Consider the following 23,508-nt stretch of genomic DNA (forward strand, 5'->3'; position numbering starts at 1 on the left):
ATCAGTTGGAATATGTTGCCAGTACTGCACTGCGAGTGTGAGGTCTGGCTTTCCCAGTGCAGGATTGCATCTACTCAGTGAGCGGCGGAACAACAGCACATTCAGTTGACCGTAACGCAGCTGACTCGCCAATGAATGAGTACAAAACAGTGTTTCCAAGCACCTGTCTGTCACTGTTACTGTTTGGATATAGGGCTGGGCGGTATGACCAAAAATGTATATAACAGTGTTTTCCAGATTTATACCGGTTTCCTGGTACATGGCAGTATTTTTTTAACCACATTTTCTACTGATTGAGAGAGGAAATAGTGCTGTTGACTTAAAATGCCCCTTTATACTGTCATGGTGACAGTGACAGTATCAGTATCCCTATAACAACTGAATAGCATGCGAAGGTAAATTGCATACATAATATTTAAGCAAATAAATAGAGAACAGGGCTCGAAATTAACGTTTTTCCTTGGAAGCACTGGTGCTCCCAACTTCAAGAGTTAGGAGCATCCACCCAAAAATTAATAGTTGAATAGTTGAAAACAAAATATTAACAATTGTACCATTAAAACATGCATGTGATGTCTGTTGTGTCTTACATAGTCACAATGGCTTCATGATTTCCTGAAATCATATTTTTTAATCATAAAACAAAGGATTAAATTAGATATGTGAGAGGAAAGCGATCACATAGAGAAACAATTCAAACCAAAAACACATCATAGTATATGCTTATATTGACCTGATATGAGGGGAACACATTTGTGTTTGAAAATGTTTGTTTGTGTGAGTATATTTAATAGAACTTGCAATTGCTACTCTTATGCTGAGGTGCGCGCTCCCATTGCGACAGGAAAGAAATATGTAACGTCACCGCTCATGCGCGAGACGCACGCAAACATCCTAAGGCCGGATTCACATTTCGCGTCTTTTCCACGCGCATATTCGTTATTTTAAATGTAGATGCGCGGCAGCCGCGCGGAAATAGGGGGCAACGCGGTCGTGACGCGCATGCGGTGCGACACACTCTTTTTTTCCGGCGTGGTGTCGCTACCCGATCCGTCCCGGAAACACGATTTGTTCCGCGCATGCGCGAAACTGACGTCACTTCCTGTTATCGCCGACGTTTTACGACAGTCTTCTCGACCTGGGACCAGCTCGGAATCTGGCAGGGGTGCATTTCTCGGCATTACACCTGTTCCGGGCGTCTTCGAATTTTATCATCAAAGGTAATTAAATTGCGTTAAGCGATTTTATAATTAAAAGGAGAACTGACAATCTGTTACAACCTGGGTCATGTGCTTAATTTACAAAGTTATGTTTAAAATATCGAGCTACATTAACTGTACTTGTTAAATTCCCGTATAGAATAAGAAAACGATAGAACCCTTCACAGAGATGCTAATGGTTTACATTAAAATACTACTATGAACCATTAGCTTTTACCATTAAAACCATTACAAATTTCTTTCTTTGTAGTGTGATTTGTGCATTATTTTATATATTAATTATAAAATCAATTTATATATAAAATTGGTTAAATTTATGTGATGTTTTTATTGACCTTTATGGAGTTTAATTTTAGTCAGATATCAGATAATATGATATTTCTTTTAACTGCAACTTTTTCATGCTTTTTTTCTTCTAACAGGCGACAGACTCTTCTACACCGGCCCAATTAAACAGTACATGCGGCTAGTTGTCCTGTCCGAGGAAGACAACCTGATGGTTTTGGAGATAAGACTTACAGAACCATATTTAGGTTTAGACTTAAGATAATTTACTGGCCTTGTTCCAGGCATGTTATTTGGTTACAGTTTCCAAAAGGAGCCTCGTTCTCAGGCTTCAAGTTTGTATAGAGCCTCGTTCACAGGCTTCAAGTTCATCAAAGAGCCTAGTTCTCAGGCTGCACACCTGATAATTTAATTGCACGTTATGTAATTTTGTGTTCTCTTTGGAATCCCAGACACATTGCAAGCTTCATTGACCCAGGATCCTGGACTGAAAAAACAGGAAGAGACCTTGAGGTATGTTTTAAATGATGGAATTGTGTCAAGCAAATGTATGTATATAACTAAACATGTTTATTACACTGTGCTCTGGAATACTTGATTCTGATTGGCCAGTTGCAACATTCCAAGGTTTGATATTCCCAGATAACAAGCACACAAAACTAATAACACATGGTAACCCAGTCTTTATCACACTGTCAGGCTTTATTCTGCGATAACAACCTGCTGCCTGTACATCATCCCTTACCTAAAAATTGCAGTTGTTTTTTAAACTAACTGTGGATGCACTTTTCCTTTTCCAGTTTTTTCCTCAACAGTCCAGTGGGGATTCTTGTGGTGTCTACATGCTGATGGTAAGAATGTTTAATTTATCAAAGCTGTTAGATAATAAAACCAAAGTCTTACAGTGTTATTTGTGTTTCACAGTATGCTCTCAGCATCTGCACATCATGTCCCTTAACATTCACAGAGGTAAGCTGGATTTTCACACAAGTATGTCATTGAACTACTGGTATGTGTGCATTTTTTTGTGTGTATGTGTGTTTTAGGAGGAGGTGCCATTGATTCGCCAGTGGTGGTGCATTAACCTCATGGAAAGATTTTGCCTAGAAGGGTATGATAGATTCTACAGATATAATTTCAGTATCTTGGCTGTATTAAGTTAGCTAAAGCTATTACATAGAGTTCATATACATTTACATATATTTTCAAAGGCATGGACAGAGGTTTGCATACTGGACCGAAGAAGCATCCCAACTCCTTCAGGGGATCGTTGAGCCTGTGTTTAGGGTGTCGAAATTCACCACCACCAAACTGTCACCCAGCAGAAGAGTTGTGGATGACAAGGACATTGATAAGGTTAATGATTATACAGTAGTGGTTATACATGAAGCATTTGCATGATTGCTGAATAAATAGTATAACTGTTGTGCCATTTTACTATGTAAGGAATAAATGACTATAGGCCATTTAATTAGTCAACCAATTAGAATGAAGCATAAACTTCATTTACTTCAATAGGTGCAGCAGCCAACCATTGTCCGAGACCTAAATACAGCGTGGTACTGGGTACAGAATCACAGACACTTATTCCGTGGGGAGGTGACAGAGCCTGCCTTTTTGCAGATGAACAGGGGTGATCAACAAAATGCCATCAAGAACCTCTTGGGGGGTCAATTCTCTGAGGCGAAGGATGCCTTTTTGTTTATATTTCATTACCAAGAAGACATGGAAACATTTTTGTCGTACTGTGTTGATGACCAAGGCCTAAAGGTCAATGCTATGTTCTACAAAGAGAAATGTAGTGTGTGAGTGTGTGTGCGCGTGTGTGAGTGAGTGAGTGAGTGTGCGTGCGTGCGAGAGAGAGAGAGAGAGAGAGAGCGTGAGAGAGAGTGTGCATGTGCGTGCGTGTGTGTGTGTGTGCGCGAGAGTGTGTGAGGAATGGAACAAATGTATAAATAAATTGAAAGAATATATATATAACTGTATTCTGTGTGTTTCTTAAATGCAGTTAAATATCTAGAACAGTTATGTAGAACCTATCTTTAGAAAATGAATAGAAAGAAAACACATCTGTATGAACATCTGTATTTTCCAAATTGTGTCTAGCAAATTTAAACAATTCAAGTTTAATTTGACCATTTATTTAATTCAATGAAGTTAATTTGTGCCACATATTAACCAAATTTTAACCGAAATGGATCGGGTAGTTATTTTTTATGACCACCTTAAAACAAACATGCATTATAATTCAGCAACAATTTAACAAGCCAGGAAATATCTCAAAGCATTGTAAGAAACAAATGAAGAAAAAAGAAACTTATACAGATATAATAAATACATTTATTAATAAATGTAATAAAAAATATATATATTAAACTCCGAGTGTAAAACAACAGCAGTAACGGTATAGCCTACATACCCGAAACTGCCGTGAAGTGTTTCGATTTATTTCAGACAGGAAGTGACGTCAGTTTCGCGCATGCGCGGAACAAATCGTGTTTCCGGGACGGATCGGGTAGCCACACGCCGCATCGAGATGAAAAAATCTCAACTTTTCAGAAAGGCGCAAACGCACCGCAGGTCATGTGACAACAACCAACCAGCCAAGACAAGCACAATGAAGATGGAGACACAGATGATCACAGCATAACTAAATCTAGTAGCAGAGTTATTGGAAGGTATTTTCAGTGCATATAATCCAAATATCCTTTGTTTATACCTCCTCGTCTCAATGGCTATCGTGGCCCATGGTTGCTTAGCAACGGCAGACGCTCTGCGTGCGCAACTGCCGGAGCGCTTTGTAAAAAAGGAGAAAGCAGCGCGTCTCGCGTTTTGCACGCGGTTTTAGACGCGAATGTGAATCGAGCCAAACGCCTCCGTTTAGCGCTTGTTTATATAGAAAAATTATGATAAAGTAGTGCCGCAGCATAGAAAGACGGATTCTCTGTGAATGACCAGTCACAGTGCAACAGTGAAAAGGGACCCCCCACTGAAACAGTGTCGCGCTGTGCCGCGTTCCGCACGTTGTTTATGCGACATGCACCGGTAATGCGGTATATAAAAAATTCATAACAAAAATACACCGGTATATCGCCCAGCACTATTTGGATATATGAACATGAACATGTCTGTAAATATGTACATAGTTTGTTAGCCAGACACAGGCTTTGCGCTGTATACTAATAAGAAGTAATATAGGCAAAATCTGAATTTTAGCAGTTCAGTGGAACTCCTCAAGCATTCAAACAATGTTGCCAACCAAGTGCCTTTGTCACTAGATTTAGTGATGTTTTATGGACCCCTTTAGAGACTTATTTTGCAAAAAGGGCCTATTGACAAATCTAGGCAATCCTGTCAAAACATTTTTTTGTTATGCTGGTTAAAAGGCTCTTCACATCCTGACAAAATCTGTCAAATACCCAAATTAATGGAAAAAGCTAATGGTTCATACTGGTATTTCAATGGAAACCATTAGAATTGTGATTCTATTGTTTTTTTCAGCAGTAATGCATCCTTGCTAAAAAATAGAAAACCAGTACAGTACTGGCCAATAGGCCCCATCACAGAAATTGTGTTTCATAATAATATGAAATGGTTACCATTATCTTTATCCATTAAAATCATTACAAAATTCTATTTTGTAGTATGTTTTTGGTATTATTCCAATAGGATTTGGCCTAATGGTTAGAGAGTCGGACTCATGACCAGAAGGTTGCTGGTTCGATTCCCAGGGCCGGCGGGTAACAACTGAGGTGCCCTTGAGCAAGGCACCTTACCCCTACTTGCTCCCCGGGTGCTGCAGTGATAGCTGCCCACTACTCCGGGGGTACGTGTGTTCACCACTTGCTGTGCGTGTGTTCACTACTCTCTGGATGGGTTAAATGCAGAGGTCACATTTCGTTGCCTTGACAATGACAATAAATTGAATTGAATCTAAAATGCAATATAACATTCAAAACTATGTTTTCAGAGGTATATAAAAACCTTACGTAATGAACCGTTATGTTTATATTACCTTAGAATAAGCTATTTCTATCTACATACAGAGTGGGCCTACATGAAGTCGCCACGTTGTGCCACCATGTTTTGTACAGTAGCCCTAAATGGACAAACTGCTACTAAGCACGTTTCCGCTTCCCCTCCCTGTACCCTGCGGTACGTAGTCCGGTTGTCCCTGACTTTACAAAGGGGGGAAGAATGTCTACTTGCTGTTTACCATTAGCTAGCTCTGCCCGCAAGCATGCTGTGCAACGCAAGCATGAAATGCTTAGCTTTATCATAGCTAGACCATGCAAATAATAATGCAAATGAATACAAGCGGCACACTGGTTCCAGATAATCTATATGGGTGCGTTTATATTTGGCATTAACATGCGACCTGTATCTGGATGTTGTCCACATACACATTGAAAAGACAAGTGTAAACGTGCTTCTGATCGGAATGTTATCCGATCAGCGTGTCCTGATCAAGAGGTAGTCGAGGACGCATTGTGATCGGATCTCAGTGTAATGTAAACGCAATCAAGACAGTTTATCTACATTTACCGACACAACTTCACAGAAAACCCCGCCCACTGTCATTAATCTCTCGTCTGTCCGAAACCTGTCAGACTGCGGAGCAGATGACAAATACAGAGGAAAGTTTACTCTTGCTCACTCACTATTGCACAGTCGTTCATTTTCCCACAAAATGAACGTGGAGACTTTATTACAGTGTATCATTATTTGCAACCTACAGAGGATGTATGTCAAATCACACGAGATGTTTTCTTGACCACTTCAGCTTTATCATCACATATTTGTGACACATATTGCTATTTGTGACTGCCACGAACGGGTTTTACTTGCACACACAGCGCCACTGGTGTTTTTAAACGCATCATTTGTTTATTTTCATGTCACAGACACGAATAGCAACACTATACCATCTTGTATCCAACATAGGCTACTTGTGTGTGTGTATTTACTGTATAGCATACGGCGTAATATACTCGCCGTTTTCCCGCTGTCCCGAGGGCTGCTGCCATGTCTCGTACCGTCCCTGGAAGACAGCTTGAAACGGAGCTCTGAATACACCGTATATATCATTTACACACCGAAACAAGATTGTATAATGTTGCTTATAGCTGATGTTAGTAAACACGCTATTTAGGTCGCAGACAAAGAAATGAGGCGCTGTCACTTTCATCCGAACCAACCCAAATAGACGAGAACGATGTAAGTGGTCGCTTTTGATCATAGTAACTTCGGCCTACTTATGTGATTATTTTATGTGACATGAATAAACAAATGGCGTGTTTAAAAACACCGTTAGAGTTTATGTGTGTGTGCGTGCGTGCGTGCGCGCGCGCGCGCGCGAGTGAAACCCGCCACAGCTCAAGTACAAAAGCTTGTGTCATTTTACAAACGTCCTCTGCTTATACTTTCACATATAAGATCATTAATTGTTTTAACCATGGTTTACTTCCCACCGCTGCCTTGAGTTCAACATGGCTGCGTATCAAATGTGTAACATTCTCATCCTCCCCGTTATACGTGTTGTGTGAAATCTCCCCGCACCGGGGCTATTTTTAAATTGCAGGCTTATTAAAATAATGGGCGGGAAACTATAGAGATCCGATCAGTTATCCAGATGTGGAAGCCACTTGTTGACAAGTGTAAACACGCTGTGTCCTGATTGTCTGAAGATCCGATCTGCTTGTTCGGATCAACGAGATCGCATGTTAATGCCAAATATAAATGCACCCAATGACACTTGAAACTGTTCCGTTACACAGCTACAACAACAACAACCGTGGTTCTGACAAACAGCAAAACCAAATTTACTCACATACTGATCCAAATCAAAGCAACCTCATCGGGGGTGATTTTTAGACTATCTTTCTCTCGAACGTCTCTCTGCTGCAGGCACGTGCAGAGGGGGGTGCTTTGGGGGCTTGAGCCCAGGCCCTTTTTCTTCCTCGAGAGAAAGTGCCCCTTTTCTGGGATTTTTTTATTAATGGATATATGTATGTGCGTATGTGTTTCTATTTGCGCACGGCTTTCCCTGGCAAACCATTAGAAAATATCTGGTCAGGTTGGGAAATGTTGAGAGTTCCAATGCCTTTCTCCTATCCGCGTCTCCACGCAGCCGCACATAGCGCCTATGCGCAGCACAGCTGGGCGTGTAGCACGTTTGGCACATCAGGCAGAGAGCCGCAGAAATGAAGACCTCCCTCCTTTGCAGTAGAGTTTGTTTTGATGTGGAGGTGAGTGGTGATGAATAGACTAGCTACATGTGCTTTCAAATTCACACCTAATTATCCAAAACACAAACTGCAAATATTGCTTTGCTAACATCCATCACTTATGAGCTAATGAGTAAGCTAATAGCTAAAGTTTCGCTAAGGCTGAGGCAGTATACATGCTAGCATACATGCTAACTTGATGGAGAAACGACAGCTGAATACAGTCAAATTAATAACGTCATCAGAATCGCCTCATTGATATGTAAACCAGGCATTAAGTAATTAAAATGTGCTAACTTGCATACATTTGTCAGGCAATTCAGATGAACAGGATAAACAAAATAACTAAAGCATACCACCAGTTATTAGTTAATATGACTTACATCAAGACATAGGCGTAATTTGCGGATGGATGGGTGGGTCATGTCCCCACCACTTTTTGCCAAAGTCAATTTTGTCCCCACCACTTATTGTAAGAAATAAAAAATACGGAGCGTCTATTTACCACGCAAGTAGCCCGCTTTGTAAGCAGAGGCTATTCATACTAGATCCGCCCATCAGTTTCAGATTGGAATAGACAAAATGTAAGAAAGGCGCAGGAAGCTTAACTGCTCCGGTGGCGTAGAGCGTAAAAGCAAGTGTTACCTGCTTCATGTCGTCGTGGGTTCGCAACTGCTGTTTCCTGACCTTTTTCCCTATCACATATCAGATTGTAAAAGTATTTATTTTTAATAAAATGATGAAAATATTTGAAAATGGCTGTTCAAGTCATACATGTACCAAACATTTTGCGCTTAATTGCACTTTGGTGCTATATATTCGTCCTTATTGTTCTCGACATGCCGTTGCTATCGCCTATTGCAAGATTAATTACATTTTGATACTTGATAGAAAACTCCAATAAATGGAAAAAGTCACAACTTTGTAGTTTCATGAGTTCAAAAAATTTAGAAAGTTTGTTGTATATTTTTGTAGCCTATCAGGCAATGCCCGTAGTCATTAGTGAAAATAAGATTTTTTAAAGATATTATTTTCCATCTGTTTCCCCTGTATACTTGAATGTTTGTCCTTATTAGCAGGGGGTTGTCAAACACCAAATTTTTAACATGGGGAAAACACACATTCGTTTCAGTAGTTTTTGTTTCATCACGAATTAATACGTTTAATTACGTACAGCAACAGCCATCCTTACATATAATAAAGCACAACATGCTTTAAATTATATTGATGAAAACATGATATAGTTTAAAAACAAATGGAAGCAGATCTGATATGTGATGTGAAAATTTAGAATAGTGAGATCAGCGGATTCGAACCTGCTTCACGGCAGTGTCAATATTACTTGTCACGCGTCTTTCACACTAACGTTACACCACTGAAGCCGTCGATAAAGCGGCGCAGTTTTTATACTGTTTTCTAGAGGAGTCACCTACATGTTTCGCGCTTGTGACGTCCATGAATATTCCCAACGAGTTCTTACAGAAACAATTTATTAAAGTATTGTTTGTGTCGTCTTTGTCCCCACCACTTTTCAAAACAAAGTTACGCCACTGCATCAAGAGTCTTTTCCCTTAAAATGTTATGTTTACATATGCACATATATATGCCGCTTGTTTTGGATAATTTTGAAGAAATCTACAGAAGCAAACAGACAAGGTATAGAAGGCTTAAAACAAACAACTTTATATGTATTTTGGAAATGTCCTTTCCATTAGAGCAAAAGAAGACATGAAAGCAAAATAGACCAACATCTCAAAATTGAACACTACATTAAGTGTCCTGCCTTAAACTATCAATTTTATATGTTGTGTATGCTGATAGATCTAAACTGCCCTCCCTCAAATGTGAAACAAAGTTCTTGTCACCATTAGTGTGTGTGTGTGTGTGTGTGTGTGTGTGTGTGTGTGTGTGGGCGTGCGTGGTACAGTAAGTGTAATTATAGGTAATAATATTAATAATAATAATAATTAGTTAAGCAGCTGTATTTTTGTATTTTGTCAATCATTTTTTGTAGTGTGTTTTAATCATTTTTGCAGGTTTTTTTCCTGTAAAATAACAAATTAGAACCAACTGCCTTTTTCAGTTTAGTGTGAAGGTCATTGTTTTAATTATTTGTGTTATTGGGACACCAACAGTTTGTTGGCGTGTGCAAAATAAACAAATTATTAGTGAAAATATGTCATTTTCCTTTGTGCAGTCACTTATCCTTAATATATACTTGAAACTTTAGCATAGAAAACATACACAATGTGGCTTAATGTCATGTTGTTGTCTGTTCTTGTGATAAAATTTGTGAATTCTACAGAAGACCATTATTGGAAAATGAAACAATTGGGTGAGTGTGAGGGATTTCAAAAAATAGTTATTTTAATATATTTAACATTTTGTTTGGAAAAAATTAAAACAAATATGAGAAGTGCCCTTTTTTCCACTTGAGCCCATGCCCCTCAAAATGTCTGTGCACGTCCCTGCTCTGCTGGAATGTCTTTATATCGCGGGTGCTAGCGAATCTCCGCTAAAAGCCTTCGCCATAGTACCGTGGGTCCTAACGCGTCTCCAATGGAAAGTCTTTTTAATATTAACGCAGGTCCTAGCTCCTGCCTGACTTTTATCCTTCTTTTCATACTTATAATTGTATTTTATGTAATAAATAAGACATTTCTCTTTCTACAGCCTTTCTAATGCACGCTTGCTCTCTTTGCTCAATCAACAAGAGTAGACACGCCCCGTACTGCTGGTTGACTACAAGGTTGTTTTGGTATCTTTTGGTGCTGTGGCGGCCACCATTGTGTTTCGAAAGGGAGGGGTAAGACTGAGAAATTGGCTGCAATTCTTAAACTTAGAGCTAGTGGCCACTAAAAATCCCACACTGGGGCTTTAACATTATTACCATCAAATTCAAATCCATTAAATTATTGTTTTTTTCCAGCATGGTTCTATAAGATCATCATGTTCGTAGTGTGTTCCAGGAGATTAAAACGTACTAGGGGTGTCCCCGACTAAGAATTTACATAGTCGAATCAGAATTGTCACGTCTTGCCTATAGTTGACTGATAGTTGAATCAGACGTGTGTTTGTGTGTGTGCGTGCGCTCCCGTGTATGTGTGGACGACACCAGGTGGTTAAGGGTACAGCGCAACATTGATGCACCAAAAAACAATCAAACATTAATTTACAGAATTTGTTTAGAACAGAATAAACCTTTATAATAAATAAACGAAATAAGACAGAATCAGGTCACAATGTGCAAAATAAATGTTTAGGCAAAATGTCTGAAATGCAGGGGAATATAATTGTGAAAACACAAGCCACAAATACTAAAATAAATGTTCCTTAAACATCACATAACAATGCTGTGCCATACAATAGACCAGATCTCGCCTCAAAAGTATTTATAAAACTAGACCTACTCGATCATAATTAATTATTTTTTACAAACGAGAATGCAGCATGTTCATTACCAATGAACTACCAATAAAGTGACTTTAATTACCGCATGTAAAGGAGGAATGCAATAAAGCATCTTACCATTTAAACAGTCAAAAAGTCCCTTTCACCTTTTTTCCTGCGCACCCCCTGACCAGGGCCGTATTAAGACCTCCATGGGCCCGGGGCTATGAATTACCACAGGCCTCCCATAGAACGTGGAATGCATCTCTGCGCTTAAAAATATGAATTCAGCGCTCAGGAATGTCTTTTAAAGCACAACGGAGAACGCGAGGATCTCTCGAGACGCGCTATTTCATAACAAACAGTTGCTGTATGAACTACATGATGGGGCAGATAGTGAGGAGGCCGCCGATGGAAGGCCACTTGTCTCGGGGCGATCCGAGTTCAGGTGCATTAGCCTCAACGGTAAAAACAGTACTCAATAGCTCCAGAAACAGTTAAATGCGTTTCATCACGGCCATCTGCGTTAAAAAGCACGCAAAAAAATCGACGCATTAGCCATATCATTAAGACATTAACCTGTCAATTTGGCTTGTTTATAGCGAATATATATAAAATAGAGATCGTTTAAACACAAAATTAAACTAACCTAAAATTGTCGGGCAGGATGACCCTTCATGGGCCTGGTCAACTACGTCTTCGTCAGCTTTTGTGAAATATCCTGATAACATTGGAATCTTAAACTCCTGTCTTCGCTAGGGCGATTATTAAATAATCATCTCATCGCGATTGTTTGACCTCATCGCGATTGTTTCAGATCATCGCAATTATTGCACATCTCTATAGAAGACACTAGGGGGAGCTGTAGTGCACCTGCATATTGCATATTTTAGTGTATATATTGTTACTAAAGCATGGTAATACTTGTAAAATGTACCACCACAACACAATCACTAAAAAAAAAAAAAACATACAATTTAATATTATTTAAGCAAATCTCAGTGTGAAAACCAGTCTACCAAAATTTCATTAACACACAAGTAAAATTTTATTGTAGTCTTGCAAGTGAGAAAAAAACAGACTAGAAGCTTTTCTATGACTGATAGCATTTTAATGGTGGCTTCAATTCACACCTGATGAATTTACTTAATTTACAAGTATTTGGCGGTTGTATTATTGACAGGTAAAAGCCTAAACCTTAAATATATGATGACCCAATTTTTTCCGATGTATTTCCAAGAAAAAAACATTGTCTTGTATTCAGAACAATATGGCCATTTCAATCGCTGAATCAAAAATGTATGAGAATTAAATGTCAAAGCTCAAAAACAGACAATTAATCGTCATAATCACCAAAGCCCTAAGACAAACAATTAATCACCATAATCGCAACGATTTATTAGACAATTAATCGTCAGTCAAATTTCATAATCGTGACAGCCCTAGTCTTCGCTGCTGTCTCTTAAGTTTTTTTTCTCTTTTGAGCCCCACTCTAACATTTTTTGGTAAAACCCGACATTTTAGCAGATTTTAGCAGCTCTTCAACTTTCCAGCCTAATAATTCCCACGGTTAAGATAATGAAATGTAAATTTGACACATAATCATTGGAAATCTGATCTTACCAATCAAATGGCTTTAATTTTTGATTGACCTGCACATAAACCTATGGGATGATTGCCGCGCTAAGGATGTTTTTTTTTATCACGCAGCGCAAAGTTCAGTCTAAGTAACGGACTACGTGCATTTAAAGAGGTGTTAATTCATATTTAAATGCCCAAACATTCAGTAAGTGACAAATGTTTGGAAACGGTGTACACATTCATTTGCGAGTCATCTGCGGGTGCGTGCGGAACGTGCTGCTTCTCTTTACAGGTCTCACAGCACAGAAGACACGGATAGACACGATCCTGCGCTGTGTCATAGCCAGACCTCGCACTCATGTGCGCCAGGGGTTTCAGCACCCAACCCTAAACATGTCCCATTTCTTTACATCATAAATAGCGCAGTGCATGCCCGTCTGTTACGCCACTGCTCATATAACCAAAACAGGGCTCTAGACTAACTTTTTGCACTGGTTGCACTGGTGCGTCTAACTTTTTTTCTTAGGTGCACCAGCACAAAGGTTAGGTGCACAAAAATTTCCGACCACATCACATTTAACACCGCAGTTTTACAAGTTCACTTTTTTTTTTAATAGCTGTCCATATAGGCAATATTGACTTGTAAATGATTAACTAACAATCTGGTCAACATAAAGTTCTTTATTTGAAGCACAATTCTACAAGAAAACAGGGCTCTAGACTAACACTTGAGAGAGGTGGCACTGGTGCCGTTCAGTTGGTGGCACCAGCCCTTAATTTGACAGCACCAGAGTCGTGCGGTGAGGTAAGAAAAATGAATCACTAAAACTTCATTAAAATGTGTATAATACATTAATAAATCAATTAGAAATTAATACAAATCATTGTTTATGATTGAATTATTTGTATTGTATATGTAAACTCTCTTTCAACACTTTACCATATTTAAAGCACATCTTTCTTAAAGCTACTTTCTTCCTTTATTTGTTGTGAACGACTCCTATAAGAGAACACAATTCCTTTAATATCAGTGAGTGTTTTTGGGCCCGTCCGTTGTTGTTTGATGAACATTATAAACAGATATCTTTATTATGCTGCTGCCCCTTTAAGAGCTCGCGCAATACTGGAACACGTGTTTTGTTTCCCAACTGTTTGGTCACGAAACAGACTGAATACCTTTACAAGGTTTCTTGTTAATATGGGAATTTTTAGGTTATTTTGTGTTAAAATGTCCGTTTCAGAGTAAGAAGCCATGAAAGAGAACTCGTTTAGTATTTTGTGCTCTGACTCTCTGGGCGCGCGCATATCTCAAACAACCCGCGAGACCTGAAGGCTTTTAGTGATTATTCTTCATGAAAGCTGCATTGATACACGTTTGGCTTCTATCAATAGCGACTTACAAATAAATAGTATTTAGCGTGATGTATAACGTTTTGTATGCTTTGCAGTATTGTTAGAGAGCTTTATACAATAGTTCAGTGCTTAAAGTTTAAACGCATGTTTCCTGCATTAGCTTCACATGCATACAACACTCGCAACACATTTCGTTATCTTTGCTGTTTTGTACCTTAGCAGGAGAAATTCTTGTATTCTGCATATTTATTTAAGTTGCAAGATTGAGCGCTTCACTCATCTGCTCTTTCGGTCCTTCGCCTCTTACCCGTAACCCGCGAATTACTAGTGATGGGTCGTTCATGAACGATTCGTTCTTTTTGAACGAATCTTTAAAATGACTCGGGAGTAACGAGTGTCTCAGCGAGTGATTCGTTTATTTTGTGTTGACCGCGCATGTGCAACATTGTACCAGAAACCGTAATGAAGTTCGTCTCTCGAGTCATCGGGTCCGAGTCCTTTTGTTCTTTTATACCGGAAAGAGAAATGATTAGTTCGTCTCTCGAGTCATCGGGTCCGAGTCCTTATACCGGAAAGAGAAATGATTAGTTCGTCTCTCGAGTCATCGGGTCCGAGTCCTTATACCGGAAAGAGAAATGATTAGTTCGTCTCTCGAGTCATCGGGTCCGAGTCCTTATACCGGAAAGAGAAATGATTAGTTCGTCTCTCGAGTCATCGGGTCCGAGTCCTTATACCGGAAAGAGAAATGATTAGTTCGTCTCTCGAGTCATCGGGTCCGAGTCCTTATACCGGAAAGAGAAATGATTAGTTCGTCTCTCGAGTCATCGGGTCCGAGTCCTTATACCGGAAAGAGAAATGATTAGTTCGTCTCTCGAGTCATCGGGTCCGAGTCCTTATACCGGAAAGAGAAATGATTAGTTCGTCTCTCGAGTCATCGGGTCCGAGTCCTTAATACCGGAAAGAGAAATGATTAGTTCGTCTCTCGAGTCATCGGGTCCGACTCCTAAATGATTAGTTCGTCTCTCGAGTCACCGGCCTTTTGTTCTTTTGTCAAATGGTAGCTCCGCAGGCAAACCTGCAGCCTGTACCGGAGTCTTCGAGACCGAGTCTTTAACGTTACGTGACCACTTCCCGGATCATCAGTCAAATGCATGGTGTACGTGTTATATGTTGTATTATAGGAAGAAATATTATAAAATTATCAAAAGATATGTGCAATAAACATCTGCTCTAAAACGTACCGTTCTGTTCTTTTTTCCTGTCAGTATATTCATAAATGTTTCTTGTGGATTTCTGCATGTGTTTTTAATTTATCTTAACTATTTTGCATAAGAACTGTGCTGGCAAAATATAAACATAAGCAACACTAGTAAAGTCAGTGTTTATGTCTAATGCATATATTAGACAAGTGATCTCTTATTAAATAATTGCACATTTAAATGGTTTCAATAGCCTATTATTATATAAAAAAAAAAAAAACTCGACCCTAGAGAACTAAGGAACTACAGGCCTATATCGAATCTACCTTTCATATCTAAAGTTCTGGAAAAAGTAGTTTCAACTCAATTATGCTCCTTCCTCCAAAGGAATGACATCAATGAAGAATTCCAGTCTGGATTTAGAGCATGTCACAGTACAGAGACTGCTTTGATCAGAGTTACAAATGATCTGCTATTGGCGTCTGACCGAGGTTGTATCTCGTTATTGGTGCTGCTAGACCTTAGTGCTGCATTCGATACCATTGACCACAGCACACTCCTACATAGACTCGAAAATTATGTCGGCATTAAGGGAATAGCTTTGAAATGGTTTAAATCTTATTTATCCGACCGTTTTCAATTTGTAGCAATAAACAATGAGGTGTCACGCAAATCGCAAGTCCAGTACGGTGTACCACAGGGCTCAGTCTTAGGGCCTCTGCTCTTCGCATTATACATGCTACCTCTAGGAGATATAATAAAGCGACACGGAGTTAGCTTTCACTGTTATGCTGATGATACTCAACTTTATATTTCCTCGAAGCCTCATGAAACACAGCAGTTCCATCGAATAATGGAATGCATAGTCGATATAAAAAACTGGATGAGTAACAACTTTTTATTACTGAACTCGGACAAAACGGAAGTGTTACTTATTGGACCGAAAACTGCTATAAGTAACAACCAAGAATACTGTTTAACTATTGACGGATGTTCCATAAAACCCTCGTCGTCAGCAAAGAATCTTGGCGTTCTATTCGATAGTAATCTGTCATTTGAGAGCCACGTCGCCAACACCTGTAAAATTGCGTTTTTCCATTTTAAGAATATATCTAAACTACGTCATATGCTGTCAATCTCAGATGCAGAGAAGTTAATTCATGCATTCATGACATCAAGACTAGATTACTGTAATGCACTGTTAGGTGGTTGCCCTGCAGGCTTATTACAAAAACTCCAATTGGTCCAAAACGCGGCAGCTCGAGTTCTTACACGTACAAAAAAGTATGAACATATTAGCCCGGTTCTGTCAACCTTGCACTGGTTACCTATAAAGCATCGCGTTAACTTTAAAATCTTGCTTATTACCTATAAAGCCTTACATGGTTTAGCTCCTCAGTACTTGAATGAACTCCTTTTGTATTACAGTCCTTCACGTGCATTACGCTCTCAGGCGTCCTGTCAGTTGGTAATACCTAGAATTTCAAAATCAAGTGCAGGTGGTAGATCCTTTTCCTATCTAGCGCCTAAACTTTGGAATAGTCTTCCCTGCACTGTCCGGGAGGCAGACACACTCTGTCAGTTTAAATCTAGACTAAAGACGCATCTTTTTAATCTTGCATACACTACTCTTCCATAATATAAATCTTCAGAGGGTTTAGGCTGCATTAGTTAGATCAACCGGAACCAAAAACACAACTGATGTACTTGTTGCATCAAAGAGTACAGAACAGTACTCTACTCTCAGCCAGTCTTGTCTCATTGTTCCAAGGTTACCACAGCGAGCAGGATGCAGTTCATGGCCTGACCTGATGGTAGAGCGGAGAATGGGAAGTGGGGACCTGACAAGAGCTGAGATGATAGAGCTGGATAAAGAAGGACGCGGTCTCTTGACATGTCTTCACCACAAAACTTCAAATGCTATTAGATTATTAATGATAATCTTAAACTATAATTTATTTTATTATTAAGTTTATTTATTTTATTTAGCCTTGTTGTGCAAGTTCTCTGGAGCTTGTGCAGAGGCAGCAGCTTTTGCCAGAGGGGAACTGGAATCCCCTGGTTGGGCCTGGGTTCTCCTGAGGTTTTTTTTCTCGATTAGAGTTTTGGGTTCCTCGCCACCGTTTGCATACTGTTTTTGCACTATCTGCCTGACCGGGGGGGCTGCTTTAGAATTTTAAAGTTTTACTTAATTAATATTGCATATAGGAATTTATAGTCTGTTATATTTGACCTGTGCTTCTCTCTCCTTTATCCTAAATGTGTGCTCTCACTGAGCGTGTGTGTGTGTGCGTACTTGTCTGTGTACGTACGTGTGTGTGTGTTGTGTGTGTGTGTGTGCGTGCGCATCCGTGTGTGTGTGTGTGTCTCTATGTCTATGTGTGTTAGTACGTGTGCATATTGTGTGTGTGGAGTGTTTTGTATGTGGGTATGTCTGTCTTCTGTGTTTTCAACCTTTTCTTGTTTCTGCAGGTACAACTTTAATTATTTTGCTTATAGTCAATATGTCTCATGTACAGCTGCTTTGTAACAATGAAAATTGTAAAAGCGCTATATAAATAAAGTTGAGTTGAGTATATACTTTGCAAACTGCATGAGACTTTTTAGTAAAAAACAACAACCTGTAAACCTTATTACATACCCGAGTGACCCAAAATTGTTAATGAATTATAAATACATAACTTTACAGAAATGCTGTCAGGAAATAATTAAATAACTGTTTCTCATAACTTGTCCCTAACTACAATATAAGTTATTTCTTATTGTATATCTGATCAAAACTAGCATAAATAAACGTTATGGGGTAATTTGGCTATTAACATGCAACATTAATTTAACTCTGCTCAGATGAACAAAATGACTCGAAAAAAGATTCGTTCATTTTGCTGAACGAGATTCAAACATCCGAATTGCAAAAATGACTCGAACTTCCCATCACTACGAATTACGTCTTTGGGGGTGGGGGCACTGATAGATAAGTGAATGGTTGAAGGAGGGGAAACGAAAATGAGTGACTGAATGCGCAGCTTGCGCAATATAACATTTCTGCGCATTAAATTTATAATACGCAAAAATTATATATCGATCAGTTTGACAGTCGCACCGGTGCGACTATTAAGAAAAACCTGTCGCATTGGCAGGAAAAATTGTCGCAAAATGACACCATTTAGTCGCAGTCTAGCATGTCAGAGCATTGGTTATGATTTTCGGACGGATCAGGCCTTAACTTAACATTCTTAACGAAAAAGTTGTCAATCGTTCTTTTCATCTTCTCTCATCATCCGCGGCTACATCCACTCTGTTTATCTGACGGGCCTAGGCTACTCACCTCTCTCTGTCTGACTGCAGCACATCATTTTCAAACGTACACACACGTACAGGAATATCTGGACAACGGCCAATCAGAGGGGGATCCGCCCTTCACTATCTCTGATTGGTTTAGACCACGATATGGGCCTAATGTGTCTGTTGTTGAACCACAGGGAGACTTTCGCAGAGACTTTTTCTTCCCTCGAACGGCTGGTCGCACTGGTGCGACCTCAGATTTTTTTTAGTCGCACCATTGAGAAATTAGGTCGCACTCTAGAGCCCTGCCAAAATGACACATCTCTGCCAAAATGACATGATCCCCATTGCATAACACCTCTGCAAAGATTCGACTGTGAGATTGGTAGTCGAATCAGAGTCCTCCGATCGAAGCATCGAATCGTCGACGATTCGGGGTCACCCCCACAACGTACAATATATATTCGAGACCTAGCGGAGAAATAGTAACTGATATAGTAATAGTAAATGTGTAAAGTTGAATAAAATGGAAATACTCAATAAAGTAGGCTAAATGGTTGGATTACACAACTGATAACATAAAACATATATAAGACAATACAACATTTACTGTAGGTGTCATAAAATTTACTGATGACTTAATTTAAGAATTTTCTTTTGCGCTATTCTGTATGTCTGTGCTATTGTCCAGCTGGCATTTTCACCCCAAAATGGCAGCCGCGCTACTGAAGCACCACCTAGTGGCTGTTTCCCAAAAAGCACCAGAGTTCCATCTCTTGGTATCTATTCTCTTTGCTGACACGTGAATGAGAAGTAGACATAAGAAACAGTGTTTCACTGATTGTCCTTATTTGAGCCTTTTTTATTTAAACGTATATGACTGTATGGACATATGGATAATGGTTTACAGTTTTAAGTGGTCTCGTTTACTCACTATTACATACTTTTTGTTGTCTGACAACAGAAACAGATAAATAAGTAAAAAAAAGAACTGCTTTATTGTGAATTTGGCTGTATTGGCACATTTACTGGACACCCACTGTCTTGTGGGCCAAATTTCATTAAATTTTAAGCATGTCGAGAGCTTTAAAAACAGCTAAATATAATATTAAAGTTTGACACGTTATCATGGCGACACTATTTAAAGGGATACTATTCCACACACGCATGCGTCACGTGGTCTTCCGGACACGTGTTAGACACTGACCCACAAGTCAGGAAATTGTTGAATAAAGTTGTTATTTTTGTTTGTTTGCACACAAAAAGTATTATTGTTGCTTTATACAGTGAAGGCCACAGGAAATGTCTTGCGATTTAAAGGGGTAATTTAAAGCTGTTTAATGCATTCTGACTTTTTTACAATGTTAAAAGTGCTGGCTTCTCATGCTTAACATGGTCAACTTGTCAAAAAAAAAAAAACGAGTTGAATGTATTACATAGTATTTCTGTGCCCGATACACCCCCAAGGTTCATATAGGTTTCGGAAAGTTTTTTTGAACATGAAAAGCCGTTATGTAACAACTTTTCTTGGGCAATTCTCCCGGAAAAGCACGCCCACGGCAAGGCCAAAGAAATAGCCCTCCCACACGTCAACCGACAAGCAATAGGAAGACCTACCTACCATCAAGATTGGCTGCACTGTGGGCCTGCAGCTGCAGCTCGTTACTCTTGCAATAGTGAAAGAAGTTGAAGTGTGACCCCAAGGAGGTCATTTGTTTTCAGAAATAATCGTACTTTATCTTTTATAAATGTGATCAAACTAAATACAGGGCTCGACATTAACGCTTGTCCGCTTGTCCGGGACAAGTAAATGTTTTGTATTGGCAAGTGAGAGAGAATTTTACTTGCCCGACCGGACAAGTAACTTGAAGAAAATAACAGTGCGACATATATGTAGAATAATAAGAATATATGCATTAGACAGAGCTGCGTGTTTGTCGTGGTTGTGCTTGTTTGTGTGACAATAATCCGCACCGCACTGAGTCCACGCGGACGCAGAATCCTGTTATTTAACGTTAAATGTCATCTGGCTGGGTGTCTGAGTGAATTATGTGCACAGTTTAACATACAACAGGAGTGATGGTCGAGGACTTATCTGTGCTGCACTGTATGAGGATGTGAACACATGAACTTCATCTCCAGAGTTGCTCTGAGAGTTTATTTTATGAGCGTTTTACTGTTTGAGTGAAGCTATCTGCAAACAAGCGTCTACCCAAAGACCCGTCAAAATAAAAGTCCCGTTAAATTGAACACTCAGACAAAAAATACTGTAGTGTACTATTGAAAATTGAAGTGCCCTTGTAGTAAATTGATAAACACTGTATACTATAGTAAAGTTCAAAAACAATGTAGTAAGAATTTGACTGCAGTTTACTATAGTAAATACTATAGTAACCTACAGTAATTTATGTGGACAAATATACCACTATTGTATAGTAAAAAAGGAAAAACACAGAACTTAGAAATATTCAAACAAATTTAGGTAATCTAAAAATGATATGGCCCTAATTTATCCATCTTTATGTAACATTAATGTCTTTTGTCAGTCATCTGCCCATTCATAATGAACTACACTTGCACATTTCTGCCTGTGCTACCAAACTTTAAACCTCTCTAGCACCAGTGCTATGTGCAAAAAAAGTTAATTTACAGCCTTAACACTAATAGTAATTACTGCTTGTCATTGTTTTATAGCAGTCACGAGAGTAGGCCTATAACCAAATTCAGGCGGCCAAAGCGGACACTAGTTAAAAGGCTTAGAAGCAAACGTGACCAATCTAAATCCGAAACAATTATATTGATTATATTATATTATAATTCAAATGAAATATCATTGTTTTATCTTTGGACAAGTAATTTTTGTACTCGGACAAGTGAATGTCAAATTTACTTGTCCGAAGGACAACCACATGACAATGCTTAATGTCAAGCCCTGAAATACTCTTCGATGATACGAAGTATGCAATACTACTGTATAGGTACTCAAGATTAATATGAGATTGGCAGAAACTGCGCGTTCAACCGGACCTTTAAATGTCGGGCTGTACATTAACTTTTAGTGCACATAGCACTGGTGCTACAGAGGTTTAAAATTTTGTAGCACAGGCCAAACAGTTCTAGCACATGTATAAAACATCTGTTGTCATCTTTAAAAAACACAAGTGCAGTTTATCACACGAATAAGCAACTGACAAATGAAATTAATGTTAAATACAGATGGATAAATTAGGGCCACATGATTTTTGGTTTACCTAAATTAGTTTTCATTTTTCTAAGTTCTGTATTATACAAAAGTAATATATTTGTCCACATAAAATACAGCAGTATACAATACTATAGTATTTACTATAGTAAACTGCAGTAAAAGTCCTAGATACTATAGTATTTTTGAATCTTACTATGGTATACTACAGTTTCACAACAGTTTATCAACTTACTACAAGGGTACTACGATTATCTATAGCAAATACTATAGTATACTACAGCTTTTTTTCATCTGCGTATTCAGGTTAATGGGACTTTATTTTGACGGGTCGTCATGAAGGCGTTTGAGTTTCAGTGTTGTTGACTGTAGATTTACTCAAACTGTGAAATGCTTGTGAAATAAACTCTCAGAGAAAGTCTGGAGATGAAGTTCATGTGTTCATGTCCTCATACAGTGAGCTGCAGACAAGTCCACTGTCACGCGTGTAGTATGTTCAACTGTGCAGCTCATTCACTCACGCATACAGAACAGCTGCATCTACAGTAGTTATATGGACTTAATGCAGCCGGAAAACAAGTTTCACTCACAAAATACACTAAAATTAAGTAAAATAGTGGCCCTTGATTAACGTCACACACAGACAAGCACAATGAAAAACGCACTTCACACAAACACGCGGATCTGTCACTGCACTTACCAAACTGTATCGCATGCGTGCTACACTGGTAAATGTATTCTTCACACAGACCGATTTCATTTTACATATATGTCGCACTGTACAGTCCTGGTTATGTTGCTGTCTAAGTGGGGAGTCAGAAAGCTCCAGGACCTCATCAAAACTATCTTAATTTGTGTTCAGAAAATGAATGGAGGCCCTAAGGTTGAGGGTAACAATTTGAGGGTAATTCATGACAGGATTTTCATTTTTTATTCCTACTATGGAAAGTCAATTGGGGCTTATTTTGAAGTGAACTACTCCTTTAAATTAGGATAATTTAAAACACAAAAAGTCTGTTGTGAGTTCGATTGAAATCCCTCAATGTTTACTGTGGATAAAGTTGTGCTCAACAGTTTGCATACCCTAGGTAAATATGACCAATGAAGGCTGTGAAAAGAAATCTGCATCATTAAGCCTTTTCATTAGAGAATTAGAGAATAAAGCTTTTTAAATGGAGGGAATCTCATTATGAAATAAATGTTTTTCTCTAATACACATTGCTAATAATTAATCGTACTCCTTTATTCAATACTTTTTCGCAGCCTTCTTGTAACAGCTCTGAGTATTTACTAGAGATGCACTGATTGCAATTTTCTTTGCCGATTCCGATTTCCGATTTTATTACAAGTGAAACCTGCCGATTCCGATTTTTGCCGATTCCGATTTTCTATCCACAAACTATAATTGACAGTATACTGTATATAAAACCATATTAACTTTTCTTCAATACACTTTTTTTTTACTTTCATTGAATAAATGACTGAACATTACAATTTCCCCAAATTTCCCTAAATGCAGTTCTCCAAGCTGCATTAAATTACAGAATCTTCTCTTTACCAAACAACTTTTAAATTGAATAACTCTGTGACTGAATAGAAGTACAAATAATCAAATATAACTAAACATGTCACTTAATTTACCTTTTTCATTACGTACTCATCTCACAAAAGTCTAAGATAACAATAAAATACTGCAACTTTATTCTCGTCTGTTTACGTTTATGAAACTAACATTGCTTTATTTCATTTTTTCTGAAATGTAAAAT

At 38.7% G+C, this 23,508-nt stretch overlaps 2 protein-coding genes across 2 annotated transcripts in view; one reads left to right on the forward strand and one right to left on the reverse strand.

Moving 5' to 3' along the window:
* Positions 1-23,508, reverse strand: part of bbs9 (Bardet-Biedl syndrome 9) — a 187,495-nt gene that overhangs the window by 73,111 nt on the left and 90,876 nt on the right. The window lies entirely within an intron of this gene.
* Positions 940-3,385, forward strand: LOC130558664 (uncharacterized). The gene is made up of 7 exons (XM_057341232.1): positions 940-1,220; positions 1,958-2,018; positions 2,306-2,356; positions 2,430-2,474; positions 2,552-2,616; positions 2,717-2,861; positions 3,024-3,385. The coding sequence occupies exons 1-7, from the start codon at positions 955-957 to the stop codon at positions 3,312-3,314; spliced, it is 924 nt and encodes a 307-aa protein (XP_057197215.1). The 5' UTR covers positions 940-954; the 3' UTR covers positions 3,315-3,385.

Source organism: Triplophysa rosa, linkage group LG8 (assembly GCF_024868665.1).
Source record: "Triplophysa rosa linkage group LG8, Trosa_1v2, whole genome shotgun sequence".
Lineage (NCBI taxonomy): Eukaryota > Metazoa > Chordata > Actinopteri > Cypriniformes > Nemacheilidae > Triplophysa > Triplophysa rosa.